Below are 15,049 nucleotides of genomic sequence, written 5' to 3' on the forward strand. Positions count from 1 at the left end.
TGACTTGATCTGACTGTTGTCAGAAACAATAATGTTGCTGGTCTGAACCCAGTGTCAGGGTCAACAAGGATCAAACTTAAGACCCTTAGGAGCTGAAGCTGATAAGCTGAGACAGAACTGCACAACCATGATAGAAGCCAGGGGATACTTACCGGTATCTCAAGAAGCAGAATGGCAGATGCACCCAGAAGATGTCATTGGGTCAATACTTGATGATAATGAAAGACTGTAAAGAAAGCCATGAAGATACAGTTGTTGGTCCAACAGTCCATGTGCAGTTTGCTCAGTGAATATGCTATTAACCCTACCTCCTTTCCTGCTCTATACCTGGTTCTTCAGGTTCTTTCACACTTGGGGGTCCTTTTATCAAGGAGCAGTAGGGGTTTAACACGTGGAATACCGCGCGTTAAACTGCCTGCCGCGCTAGTCGCTAACGCCTCCATTGACGAGGCGTTAGTTTTTTGGCTTGCCGTGGGGGTTAGTGCATGATGAAATGTCCGATGCGCTAACCCCCGTAGTGCGCCTTGATAAAAGGAGCCCTTGGTTTTGCAAAGTGTCTTCCTGGTTACTGACCCACAGTTGGCTCTACACTAGACTTCTGGATCTTAGCTTTTTCAAATATTGTTATTGGTTCAAGCAAGTACTCCCCTTTCTGAGTTGATTTCTTATACCCCCTCTTATGTTATTAAATTTAATGATGCTATTCTCCAAATACTCCTGGCTTCTCAATGCTCACTAATGTAATCCAGTGGCCGAAATCCCTGAAAATATTCTTTGAAGTAGTGATAATGCCGAGAACTCACAGGGATTTCTCCTCAGGAAATAACCAAAGTTGCATAAAAAATTTCCTTCACCCAAATATTAAAAAAACTGGATAAAATTAAATGAAGAAATAGAGACTTTATCAATTGAAATTTTAAATAAAACAAGTTTAATATGCATTTAAATAAGCAACTCTATGGGCTCCTTTTACAAAGCTGTGCTAGCAGTTTTAGCGCACGCTACATTGCCACGCGTGTTACATGCTAACACTTCCATAGAGCTGGCATTAGTATTTTCAGCATCCCCTCGCATGGCCCGAGAATCCCCCTCCCCTTTACCTTCGCGGTGCATTAGTAAAGTAAGTTGCTCAAGCCAATCGAGCCTGCCTGCCTGCAGTCATGTGTGTGTGAGCGGAAGCTTCTCCTCTGATGCAACCGGAAATTGTGTCAGAGGAGAAGCTTCTGCCCACACACACACGACTGCAGGCAGGCAGGCTCGATTGGCTTGAGCAACTTACTTTACTAACGCGCCGCGAAGATAAGGGGGCGGGAGGGAGATAGATTCGGTAGGTAGGAAGGAGGGAGGGAGGGGGCCACGTGCGTTCCCTCCCTTAACTGCGGCTAGCCAAGGGTAACAGCCACCGTGTTATTCTCTAGTTCAGAACTCTTCTGGAGAGAGAGCCGTGCTGTCCAGAATTCCAAAAGGTGACATGTGCAGCTCTGAATTATTAAAGCTACAAAGACAGGCTAATTTCCCCTCAAATAGCTCCAAACATTTTTTCCTGGTTACATTAATAATTGGGTGCTGTATGCATTTTACCCGTCTTGGAAGCCAGATGCAAATATACTGCTGTTGTCGGGAATGTGTGTTAAGTTTATTAGTTTGTTAAATATTTGTTTAATGTGAAATAGACTGAAAGAAACCCAAACTAAAAATGAAAAGAGAATTTTTGTCTTCTGTACATACCTTATGGATCAGGGCTACTCAATTCCAGTCCTTGAGGTCCACAGGTAGACCAGGTTTTCAGAATATCCACAATGACTATGCATGAGAGAGATTTGCGTAGTGTACAGATCTCTCTTACGCATATTCATTGTGGATATCTTGAAAACCAGGCCTATCTGTGGACCTCGAGGACCAGAACTGAATAGCCATGTTATAGAAGAATATCCCATACTTAATTCTTGTGTTTTCTCCAATTTTTTTAATAATTTGAACACATACATAATATATGGAGACTGTTGCTCTAAAATTTGACTTCTTAGATCATGGACTTATTAGATAGCAGCTGGCCACCATCAAACTTTTGTCATCAACCTGATTTGTTTTTTAGGGGGATGTAGCTTCTCAAATACACCACAGCCTGCAGCATTACAAGTAGTGTTTTTCTTGTTTCCTTTTGTTTAATTTTTTCACCTCTCCCCTTTCCTGTGCTTTTTGATGGAGTGAGCCTGTACTTCTTTTTCAGTGAAAGAATAATTTATTCTGTGAGGTTTGAGAGCATAACCCCTACCCCACGAAAAATAACTTCTTGAACCTTAACCGTCACATATATTGGATACAATATTTGAGAGCTTTCTGTGCATAATTAAGAATATACAGCTATGCTGGTCCATCGAGCCTAGTATCTTGTTTTCAATAAGGGCCAACACAGGTCACAAGTAGCTAGATCTCAAGTAGTAAAACAGTAGTAAAATAGTAAGCAGTTGATTTTTACAAGCCATCTTAATAATGGCTTATGGACTTCTGTTCTGTTCTTTTTCACTCCATACCTGCTGCATCTCCTTAACTCTTCATCTCCAGCTCTATTGGCCATGAGCATGAAGTTCTGTTGCGTGAGAAACTTTTGGAAAATCATCTGGCTTTCCTTGGTAATAATCTAAAATATATACATCTACCGAGTCAGTGGCAGACAGTGTGTGGTAATTGCTGCCGATACTGCGATTCAATGCTGATTCGGCCCGCCCCCCACCTCCGCCACTGACCTAAAGCAGCAGCAGTTAACAGGCTGTTCCTTGCCTGCCCACTGGGGCCTTCTCTCTGCCGCATCACTGATGACATCACTGATGATGTGGCAGAGGGAAGCCCTGGCAGGGAGGCTGCCGAGCAGCCTGTTTGCCGCTGCTGCTTTGGGGCGGGAGCGGGTAAATCACCATTGAATTAGAGGCAGGGGGAGCGAATCAGTACCAAATCTCATCACGGTGTCAGCAGCAATTCCTACGTGCTGCCTGCTGCTGACTGAGACGTCTTCACGATACTGTGGCCCGAAGAAGCAAGTCTTGGAGTACAGGGAAGGAGAGGAAGGATGTCTGATGACACAGGGGGAGGAAAGAAGTAAGAGGAAGAAAATCTGGGAGCATAGGGGGAGGAGAGAGTGAGAAGAAGGAAATATGGGGGAGTAGAGGGAGACATGCATGGTGAGGGGAGAAAAAGTTTGCAAATAATGGAGGAGAGGAAGGGAAGGTGATGCATGGAGGGGGATAGGGAGATTTGACAGGAGGCACAAGGAAGGGAGAGAGAGAGGTGTTGGACATGGGGGTAGATGAGAGGGGGAGAGAGATACACAGGAGGTGGAAGGGGTGAAGGAGGGTTGGATCCAGGAGCAGAATGAAGTTATGTTGAGATGTACAGAATTCTGCTAGGAGTAAACAAATAGGTAGAAAGGGATGAGAGGGAGAAATGTTGGATATGGTGGTATAGAGGGAACAGAGGGATAGATTGAAGGGGATGCAAAGGGAGGAATGTTGGCCATAGTGATGGAAAGACGTGGCATGGTGTTGGAGAAGGGTGATAGAAGAAGAAATGGGCATGAGGCTGGTGGGCAGTGGTAAAAAATGCTGCACATGATCTGGGGGATGAGAGAGGGAAAATGTTGGATGTGGTAGTAGTGGTGGTGGGAGAGATGCCTGAATCTCACAAAACAAATGGACAGTGGGAGAAAGAGAGGGAGACATGTTGCCAATAGGGGTGGAAGAGAGAGGAAGAAAAGTTGGACTCGTGGAAGGACAGACAGAAATGTTTGTTGGGGAATGGAATGAGGTCTGGAGGAGAGGAAGCATGCAGGAAGCAGAAAGAAAGAAATATTGTACAGTCAGAAGGAAGTGCAACCAGAGTCTCATGAAATCACCAGACAACAAAGGTAAGAAAAATGATTTTTTTAAAAAATTTAGTGATCAAAATGTGTCAGTTTTTAATATATATATCTGCTGTCTATATTTTGCACTATATTTGTCTATTTTTCTGTAGTTATTACTGAGGTGACATTGCATATTTTAAAGTCATCTGCCTTGACCTCTTTGGAAAAAAATGAATATAAATGATAATTAACATTTTCTCTACGAACAGTGTGCTTTGTGTTTTATTTTTATTTTGTGATTACCATTATGTATTAATAAGATTATATAGTGTGTATATGAAAAATGGATGGAAGAAATTGCATTACAATTAGTACTATTATTATGGGGGTGGGGTCAGGGGCGGGTCTAGGGTGGAGCTTGGGTGGGGATACTTGGTTGATATTTGTTAGACTTAGGGGGTTCTTGGCTTGAAGAAGTTGAGAAACACTGGTCTAAAAGACTTTAATTTGGCCATTGTGGTTCCCTTATACATTTGTGTTGATTCTTCTCCTATTTTTGTTTCAGCCCTAAAAGTCCATTACACCATCTTTATTTATTTAATTAAATTTGAGTTCTCTGACAAAACATGGCTTTTCTATTTATCAGTAAATGATTAGTCAGGTGCAGTGGTCTAGCAAAGAAGTAGATTAAATTGGAGGGGGGGGGGTTGCGCTATATGTTAAAGAGGGAATTGAATCAAATAAAATAAACATTCTATATGACATAGTAGTGTGGAATCCTTATGAATAGAAATTCCATGTGTAAAGGGAAGGAATATAAAGGTAGGGTTATACTACCGTCCCCTGGGACAAAATGAGCAGATAGATGAAGGAATGTTTTCAGAGATTAGGAAAGCGGTTCGCTGCAGTTCGGGGATTGCTATCACGGCGGGGGAGATGAGGCATCTCTCCTGCCATGATGGTTGTGGAGGGGAGTGGGCAGGTTGCCGGAGCCGCTGAGCTGATCGCGGCAGCTGCGATCAGTACAGCGGTCCCTTTTCGGAACTTATACCTGTTTTGACTTGGTCTAAGTCAAAACGTATAAGTTCCGACTAGGTAACCTGTTCAAGGTTTTGATTATACTTGCTGTACGACCAAGTCTAGGTCGGCCCACCTCCCGCCCACCCCCCGCCCTTTCCCCTCCTCTAAAAACACGCCTTTTCACTCTAGACGTTTAGAGGCAGGGGAAAGGCCTAAGCTAGTTTTAGATACATCTAAAACCAGCTTTGATTATCGGTACTTGGACGATCTGGCTTTTTGATCGTCCAAGTACCGATTTAGGCCCCTTTTTGGACTTTTTAAAATTATTATTATGAGCCCCACAGTATATGCAAATTACCTACTGTCAAATTAACTAGGGGACCTAGTTTATTTATTAACTCATGCAATGGAGTTTTTTTTATTACTTATGACAGTGGGTTGACTTTTGATAAGGCTGTGTGCCGTTTGTTAATTCCCCTGGAAAACTTTGAGGTCTTTTTTTCTCCATTGTTTAATTCACAGAGAGGGTTCCTCCAATTTCTTTTGCTTTATTTGTGGATTTAATGACAGTTCTTCCCCAGCCACCTTACTCTCCTGACTTGGACCCTGCTGACTTCTTCTTATTTCCTAAACTTAAATCCATTCTGAAAGGAAAGCGATTTGACACCATTGAAATCATAAAGCAAAATTCAACTTTTGGCAATTCCTAAAGATGCTTTTAAGTACTGTTTCCAGAAGTGGAAACAATGTTGGGGAAAAGTGTATACGTAAGGAAGGGGAGTACTTTGAAGGGGACCCAATGGAATAAGTTGTAAGATTGTCTAATACAGTTTTATAAAATCAGTCCTGAAATTTTTGTGAACAGACCTTGCATGTTGCTAACATTGTTTATTTTATTACTTTTTTCCCTACTGTTGTCACATTTGTGCTTTTGCCAGGTGTGACTTATGGAACTCACCTGCTTCCTTTTGCCACACCCATCTTCTATTTTAAATGCTCCAAAATATATTTTTGAATTTTTCACTAGGTATTCTCTTTCCTGCCACAGAAAGATATAGCCCACTATTACAGTATTATTCCATCTATTACCCCAGCCAACCAGATTGGAGCCAAGCATTGAAGCTCGTTGTGGAAGCTATTGCTCTGTGCTATGGGACAAATCAATCACTTCTAGCCATGTAAAGTGTTTGCGACCCTTACATATTAGTAGTCATTTGGCAATGAAGAGAGCTGTGTAACCTTTCTCTCTCTGCAACAAATATGTGTTTTATTATGAACTGATAAGTACACATTAGAAACAAAGACAAAAGCAATTCCCCAAGTAAACTTCCGTAACCTAAATCCTGTCTTATAATTAGTATGACTATGTGCCAACCTAATAAGTCATTGCTTGTCTTACTTCCCAGAGATTTCATTAGCTACCTTTTCAGTTAACAAAACTAAAAGAGAGCCAGTCAGTCCTACTTTTTATGCAGCAGGAATGTCGAGTACAGGCAGGAGAAGTGAAAAGAAGATCTGAAGAAATGGATTACACACAAATATGCATTTACTGGTGTCATGGAAGAGGACAAAATTAAGATAGCATAATGTTAATAGGGTATTCAAAAGATTTAAGCCCAAAGTACATATGCTACTCAGGTCTAGCATATAGAATTTTCTTGTTAACATTCAGTACCATTTCTACTGCGGCCCGGAGCGTTAAATTCTCGACATTGCATTGGAGCATTAAATGCTTGACACTGCTCCAATGCTATTTGAATTCCTATGAGTGTCAGAGCAGCGTCGGAGCGTTTAGCGTTCCGGGCTGTGGTAGAAACATCTACTGCAGCTTAGTAACTGAAGGCCATAGTCTCAGCTGGCCTTTGTTTGTGTAAAGGGTTTCAACACAAGCCCCAAACCCTTAATTGCACACTTACGATCTCAAACTCTCACCCCCCCAAAAAAACAACAACAAAAAAAACAACTACCAAACACTATAAAAAATGAGATTGATCTTGATGCCATTCTGTTCTCCACTTGGTTTGTTTTATACACGTGATTATTGTATATTTTTAAAACTGGAACCTGCTTTGGTTTTAGGTGGGCTATAAGTGAAATAAATAGTCTTTCAGTGCAGCAAGTTTCCAAGTTTATTTATCACTTGATATACCGTCTATCAGGCAGTAGCTAAACAGTTTACAATACTGTAGAGTAGAAAAATATGATAAAAGAAATTAAAAACAATATTAGGTATAATAAAATAAAACTGGGGATGTTAACAAACAAAAACAAATAGAGTCAAAGGAGAGAACATCGGGATACAAATAAAATAAAAGTGATGAGGGGAGGGAAGAAAGTCACAAAAGGGAGGGGGTTGCTTCATATGAAGCATTTGTTGTTTTCTTCAAATGTTATTGTCCATGTTTGAGTAAATAGTGATATCTCAGATTTCGTAGAGGAAAGTTTTAACTTTGGGGCGGAATTTTTCCAGCCAGGGTTCTAGCTTAATATTGAGTGGTAGAGCATTCCAAAGTGTGGGTGTGCAAATTTAGAAAATTGACTTACTAGAATAGTTTGTGAAGAGGGAATGAATAGTAGATTTTTATTATTGGATCTAGGGGCTCCTTTTACTAAAGTGCGCTAGCATTTTTAGCACACACAGGAAATTACCTCACGCTACGCTTAATGCCTAATGCCTAATGACACTTAAGTTAAGGTGCCTGCAATGTCTAATGACACCTATGTGAAAAGTAGGCATGGTTAGGGGTGGAGAGCAGGTGTGGCTGACTTATGCTCATATAGGTGGATTTATGATGCTTTTGCCTTACTTTATATTCATTCAAATATACTTAGCTTATGGCTGGGGTATTTGAAATTTTTATTTGTCAAGGGATTTCAGAACCCAATTAAGAGAGAAAAATTCTATCTTATATCTCTTGGTTTGCCCTCAGTATAGTTTTGCTTTAGGATACTCAACTGAATATACGAGTAAGTGAGTCTCTTAAAGCCAAGATGAGGTGGGTTCTCCCTCCAATATGGCTATGGCAAGAAAAAAAAAAAAAAGGTGGTGTATTACTGTTGGTGAGACAGAGCAGATTGATCAAAGTAACACTTAAAACTAATGATTTTATAGAACAGTATGGAATATTTATGCACTAAGGCCCAATTTCCAGGGGAGTGGGGGGGGGGGGGTGGAGACAGACAGACATTGGAACGCTGCATAGTTTGGGGGCGCCCAGGAGTTCCTCCCTAGCCCCAGTGGAGCCCTACAGCGCAGGTGCAGCCTCTCCCCAGCTCTCGACTCCCCACCCACTTCCTCCCAGCATTGTAATTGTAAGTCTTCAGGAGCAAGGCTGCCCCAGAAGTAGAATGAACTACTCTGGGGCAGGCTTGCTCATTGACACGTCAGCTGCTCGAAGATTTAAAATTAGAACAACAGGAAGCAAGTGGGTGAGTGGACAGTATGAGTTCACAATTCGTAGAAACCCTGGAGTGGGCCGCAGTGAGAGCCATATCGAGCCACATGTCGTGCAGGGTTGCTATAAAGAAAGGGCACCTACTTTTCTTCATAGCGTAGGCTTAAAATAGGTGCTTTCATTTGCTATAAATTGTTATTTGGATTAGCTCCATCTTATCTTTTTTCTCATTTTGAATTGTATAGTCCAATTAAGTTTACGCGACATTCTGGTTTATTCACTGTTCCTAATCCTAAAAATTCTCGTTATTAAAAAAATGTTTGAGCGATTTTTGGCCTATCAAGCAGGTAAAGTTCAAGCTTGGTTAGATGATATGATTCGATAGACTGCATCTTATTGTACTTTTAGAAAATCAGTTAAGACTTATTTGTTTAAAAAATTTATTACTTGATCAATGACTACTGTGCTTTCTTAAGTATATTGCTGCATCACTGACCTGTTCAGTCCTCTTACTCTGTAAACCGCCTGAACTCTTTGGGTGTTAGCGGTATAGAAAAAATAAAGTTATTATCCCCAGTTATTAGTAACTAGATTTCTTTGCATAAAATGGCACCTGTGCTAAAATGGCACAAGTTTGTGGTAAAATATTTACACATCTTAACAGTAGCCCTTGTTGATAACTACCCCTTAATGCTATTTCCTTCTCTCTCTTATCCTTTTCCCCACCATCTTTTAATAATTTTCTAATTTCACAGAATAAAGTTTGATTGACTTTTGAAATTAGTATGAACCCTGCATACCGCTGCGAAGAGGCTTCCTATGTCTGAAGGTGTTCATTTAAAAGCTATTGAATGATGTAATTAGGATGAAAAATAATGCCTGATACTTCAATCCACAAATATATTTCTTTATTTTGAAGATGTTTTCTTACACAAAAAAGGTACTATGTGAGAACTAGAATTAATGATGTTTATAATAAAGATGTAAAATGCAGAGGAAGACAAAGCAGTATTTTCTCCTGCTCTCATTTGCTAAGAGGGTTCATTGAATGTGACAGAGCATTGAATGCCAGAGATAGGTATGACGGCCTAAATCATTTTTACCACTTGAATTTTAAAGGAAAGGATTTCTGTTAATCTTGTTAATGGAATAATTTTCAGTAGACTATTTGTTGTTTCTGCAGAGGAGGATCAACTTCGTGACAAAGGATATGACAAAACGCCAGATTTTATTTTGGAAGTGCCAGTTGGTGAGTTTTTTTTCTTTTAATTATCTATTTGCAAAAGATTTTTAATTTTCCTTACCGGGACACTGTATTCTTATCTTGCTCCCTGGAAGTGAATGTATTCTCACTTCTCCCTGGAAGTTAATGTGCTAGACAGGAAGTCCTGCAAGCATAAAGAAGATATATTTTAAAGGACATTTTCTTTTTTTAATTTATTTCCATTTGTTACATACATAACCAAATGTAGGAAAAATAACAGTTTCACACAATAAAGAATTATAAAGAAAAACATTACTAATATTGTAGTCCACATTATTGAGGCTATTTTGCGCCTTAATAAGCTAGGAATTTTTTTTTTTTAAAGAAAATTATACATAATATTTTCAAAACAGGCATAAGGAAAAATCTTTTCATTAGTCACTTATTTATCTTCAACCACTGCATTAGTCTCTAAGGGCTCCTTTTACGAAGGTGCGATAGCATTTTTAGCGCACATACCGGATTAGTGCGCGCTAGCTGAAAAACTACCGCCTGCTCAAGAGAAGGCGATAGCTGCTAGCGCTCGTTAAGGCCCTAATGCGCCTTCGTAAAAGGAGCCCTAAAACTTCCTCAGGTAAAAGTTTATCTTGAAGGAAATTCTCTAACAGAGATCCACAAATATATATTTATCATTACCATAAGATATCAAACATTTACATGAAAATCTAAGAAAAAAATGTAGCACCCACAGCCAATACCTTAGGCTTAAGCTGTAGAAACTGTTTCCTATGAAATTGCGTTTGCCTGGGTATATCAAGAAATACTCTTAATTGCTGACCATAAAACAAGGCCTGCTTTTTAGCAAAATACAGTTTAAGGATAACCTGCTTTTCTAATTCTGTCTTAAATGTAACCAGTAAAGTAGCTCATTTAGTTATGCAATCCTTAGATGATTCAAGAAATTGAGAGATATTTAAACTATCACGTGAAACCAACTGATCCATTTCCCCCTCATCAGCACAATTCTTGGAACTCCTGGGGCTGTAATAAACATTGGTATAAACGCTTCCACCTGAGCATATTGAAGAACATCTTTCATATACATCTGCAGGAGTTCCAATGGCGCTAGATAATGGAAGATTGGGAAATTCAGGAACCTAAGAATTTTAGCTCTCATCAAATTTTCCATTGTCTTTTTTGCAAAGTGATTACTGAAGAATCTAATTAAACTAATGGGACTCATGTTCAGTAACTTTAGAGGTCATCTCTGATGAAAACTGACAAGAGTTTAGAAACAGTGTCTTGTAAAGAGTTTCAATACGAGTTACCACTAACCAGACATCCTGTAAGGTAATTAATTATCTTTAGGAAAATAACTTAAATTTGACCTTGCTAACATCTGAACAGGAGTCAAACACTGCAAATGTTTCCATGCGTCCAACACTGATAGTTGTAAGGGAGATGATTCTTCCCCAACTTTGGGAGCTGAATCAATTCTCCCCTCAGAGTTTATAGCTGATTAAAGAGGTGGTGACAGTCCACCAGAGGAGAGGGAGACAGATTAGGAAGATAAGTTTACCTTGTCCTCTGTAGATGTTATCGATATGGGCTGAGATGGTGGTCCATAGGTCCCATAATGGAAGAAGATGAAGTAATCTTAGTCTTTCTTTTTCCTATATTCTTAAAGCTCTTAATACCTTGCTCCTCAGGACTCTGAAGGGGCTCAAAAGGGGCATGACCTGCCCCTTTGGACTCGCCCATGGCCTCGCCACCATGGACTGTGGCTTGCAGATCTTTTTGAAGAGGCTGAAAAGGACCTCTCAGCGCTGGAGTTGAGCTAGCTGTGGGGGTGCCTGTACGCTCTCCAAATGTGCCCTCCGGCACAAAACAGCCCTCTTTAAAGGACATTTTCATGTGTAATTTCAATTACCCCAACATTGACAGGTTAAATGTTATATCGGAGAGTGCTAGGGAGGTAAAATTCCTAGATGTCATAAATGACTGCTTCTTGGAACAACTGGTCTGGGAACCAACAAGAGGAGGAGTTATTTTAGATTTGGTCCTTAGTGGAATGCAGGGCATAGTACAGGAGTTAACTGTTGGGTTCGCTGGAAACTGATCATAAATGATCAAATTTGAGCTGATACCGGGAATGACATCGCAAAAGAAATCTACTGTAGAGGCGTTTAATTTTCAAAAGGGTGACTATGATAAATGGAGGAAAATGGTTAAAAAGAAGCTAAAAGGATTAGTTGCAAAGGTTAGGACTATAAACCAGGCATGGATGTTATTTAAAAATACCATCATGGAAGCCAATACCATATGTATTCCATGTATCAGCAAAGGTAGAAAGAAGAGGAAACAAGAGCCAGCATGGTTAAAAGGTGAAGTGAAAGAGGCTATTAGTGCCAAAAAGCATCCTTTAAACAATGGAAAAAGGATCTGAATGAAGAAAATAAGAAGAAACACAAGCCACTGTCAAGTTAGATACAAAGCATTGATAAAGAAAGTTAAGAAAGAATATGAAGAGAAACTTGCAAAAGTGGCAAAAATTCATAACAATTTTGTTAATTACATCAGAAGCAGAAAACCAGTGAGAGAATCCGTGGAACCATTGAATGGTCAAGTAACAAAAGACTTAATGAATTCTTTGCTTTGGTCTTTATGGAAGAAGATGTAAGAGATCTACCTGAAAAGGAACTGGTTTTCAAGGATGATGATGTGGAGGAACTGAAAGAAATCTTGGTGAATCTGAAAAAATGTACTAAGCTAAATCAACAAGTTAAAAAGGGATAAATCACCTGGACTGGATGGTATACATCCCAGAGTACTAAAAGAACTCGTATGTGAAATTGCTGACCTGCTGTTAGTTATCTGTAACATGATTTTTAAAAAGGGCTCCAGGGAAGATCTGAAAAATTACAGACTGGTAAGCCTTGCTTCAGTGCTGGGCAAGATAGTGGAAACAATTATAAAAAAATTTAATTGTAGAATACATAGACAAACATTGATTTAATGAGATGGAATCAGCATGGATTCAGCCAAGGGAGATCTTGCTCACCAATTTGCTTGACTTCTTTGAAGGTGTGAATAAACATGTGGATAGAACAAGCTCCGAGCCACATAGGGAGGAGCGATGGCCAATCGGCTAGGTGTAGGGGAGGGGAGGGGGAGGGGTAGGATAGATTAGGGGTGAGCGGAGGGGAGGTTGCCCCTCTCGATCCGGCATCACATGAGGTGGACGCGGCTTCCCTCCCGCTCACCCTCGACTGAACAAACCAAAAAAAAACCCCCCCAAAAAACTTTTCCCTCACCTTCTATTGGCTAGGCTCATGGCCGGCAGGGATCGGAGTGGCAGGTCATCGCAGAGGGAGGTTCCCTCTCTGGCTTTGTGCCTTAGGGTAAGCGAGATACGGCCGCGTCTTCGTGGCCCCAGCAGCCCAAGCGCTACCTGTATACCTGCGGGTAAGGGCGCTGGGGGCCTTGACGGGGTTGGGCCGCTGCACAGGCGGCCTGGGAGCGTGGCCGGGAGCGCCCATCTGCAGCTCCATCGCTGAATGGCCTCTCGCAGCGTGCGCTCTCTCTGTCCAGGTGCGCGCAGCTCGAGCTGACGCCGAATTTTGGGGTGAGTGGGAGCGGATCGGGGTAGTCTCCGGCCTGGGGCAGCAGCCAACTACAATTTGTACCGCTGGCTGCTAGCCCCAATGCGGCCGGCCGGGCAGGCGGGTTCGCTGTGCAGCCCATCTACAGCGGTTGTTTTCGCTGTCTCTCCCTCAGCGTGGCTGGTGTCCTTCCCCTCCCTGGGTGGTCCGGCTGTGGGGGAGGGGGGATTTGGGTCTCCGACCTCTGGCGACCACGCGGCAGCGGCCCACGGGCTCCGGATGGGGCCCATCGCTGTCTCCCAGCCGTCCTGCTCCTACTCCTACTCCTACCCTACTCCTACAGACTGGTAAGCCTCGCTTCAGTGCTGGGCAAGATAGTGGAAACAATTATAAAAAATTTAATTGTAGAATACATAGACAAACATTGATTTAATGAGATGGAATCAGCATGGATTCAGCCAAGGGAGATCTTGCTCACCAATTTGCTTGACTTCTTTGAAGGTGTGAATAAACATGTGGATAAAGGTGAGCCGGTTGATGAAGTGTATCTAGAGTTTCAGAAAGTTTTTGATAAAGTTTCTCATGAGAGGCTTCTGAGAAAATTAAAGTCATGGGATAGGTGGCAAAGTTCAGTTGTGGATTAGGAATTGGTTATCAGATAGAAAGCAGAGGGTAGGGTCATTTTTCGCAATGGAGGAGAGTAAACAGTGGAGTGCCACAGGGCTCTGTACTAGGACTGGTACTATTTAACTTATTTATAAATGATTTGGAAATTGGAACGACGAGTGAGGTAATTAAATTTGCAGATGACACTAAACTGTTCAAAGTTGTTAAAATGCATGCGGATTGTGAAAAATTGCAGGCAGACCTTAGAAAATTGGAAAACTGGACATCCAAGTGGCAGATGAAATGTAATGTGAACAAATGCAAATTGATGCACATTGGGAAGAATAACCTGAATCGCAGTTACCGGATGCTACCTTGGGGGTAAGTGCCCCAAAAATGTATCTGGGTGTCATCGTAGATAATACAATGAAACCTTTCGCCCAATGTGCGGCGGTGGACAAAAAAGCAAATAGGATTCTAGGAATTATTAAAAAAGGGATGGTTAACAAGATTAAGAATGTTATAATGCCCCTGTATTGCTCCATGGTGCAACCTCATCTGGACTATTGCGTTCAATTCTGGCCTCCTTATCTCAAGAAAGATATAGTGGTGCTAGAAAAGGTTCAAAGAAGAGCAACTAAGATGACAAAGGAGATGGAACTCCTCTCGTATGAGGAAAGCCTAAAAAGGTTAGGGCTCTTCAGCTTGGAAAAGAGACGGCTGAGGGAAAATATGATTGAAGTCTACAAAATCCTGAGTGGAGTAGAACGGGTACAAGTAGATCGATTTTTCATTCCGTTAAAAAAGACAAAGACTAGGGGATACTTGGTGAAGTTACAGAGAAATATTTTTTAAAACCAATAGAAAGAAATATTTTTTCATTCTGAGAATAGTTAAGCTATGGAATGCATTGCCAGAGGTTGTGGTAAGAGCGGATAGCGTAGCTGGTTTTAAGAAAGGTTTGGACAATTTCCTGAATGAAAAGTCCATAGTCTGATATTGAGAAAGACATGGGGGAAGCCACTGCTTGCCCTGGATCTATAGCATGGAATATTGCTACTCGTAAGGTTTTGGACAGGTACTAGTGACCTGGATTGGCCACTGTGAGAATGGGCTTCTGTGCTTGACGGACCATTGGTCTAACCCAGTAAGACTGCTATTATGTAAAATTGCTTTCCTGATAATAATGTACAGGTAAAAGTGAATTCATTAGCCATATGTATAGGATCAATAGTCAGGAAAGGCATTCTTAAGGCGGTTGTAACCAGCCTAAATTTGTAATTTTTTTTTTTTTTTAAATCTCATTGTTTAGAAAGGTTTAAGACCCCTCTCCCCAAAAAACAAAATCATAGTTAAGAATAAATACATACGTCATGTCTCATAT

At 41.0% G+C, this 15,049-nt stretch overlaps 1 protein-coding gene across 4 annotated transcripts in view; it reads left to right on the forward strand.

Moving 5' to 3' along the window:
* Window positions 1-15,049, forward strand: part of CDIN1 (CDAN1 interacting nuclease 1) — a 375,199-nt gene that overhangs the window by 166,123 nt on the left and 194,027 nt on the right. For all 4 annotated transcript variants that reach the window (XM_033953116.1, XM_033953113.1, XM_033953114.1 and 1 more), the window contains 2 exons: window positions 2,566-2,633; window positions 9,437-9,502. In XM_033953116.1, coding sequence (XP_033809007.1) covers window positions 2,566-2,633; window positions 9,437-9,502 — 134 coding nt within the window. The remainder of the gene's footprint in view (window positions 1-2,565; window positions 2,634-9,436; window positions 9,503-15,049) is intronic.

The sequence above is a fragment of the Geotrypetes seraphini genome, chromosome 7 (assembly GCF_902459505.1).
Source record: "Geotrypetes seraphini chromosome 7, aGeoSer1.1, whole genome shotgun sequence".
In the NCBI taxonomy this organism is placed as follows: domain Eukaryota; kingdom Metazoa; phylum Chordata; class Amphibia; order Gymnophiona; family Dermophiidae; genus Geotrypetes; species Geotrypetes seraphini.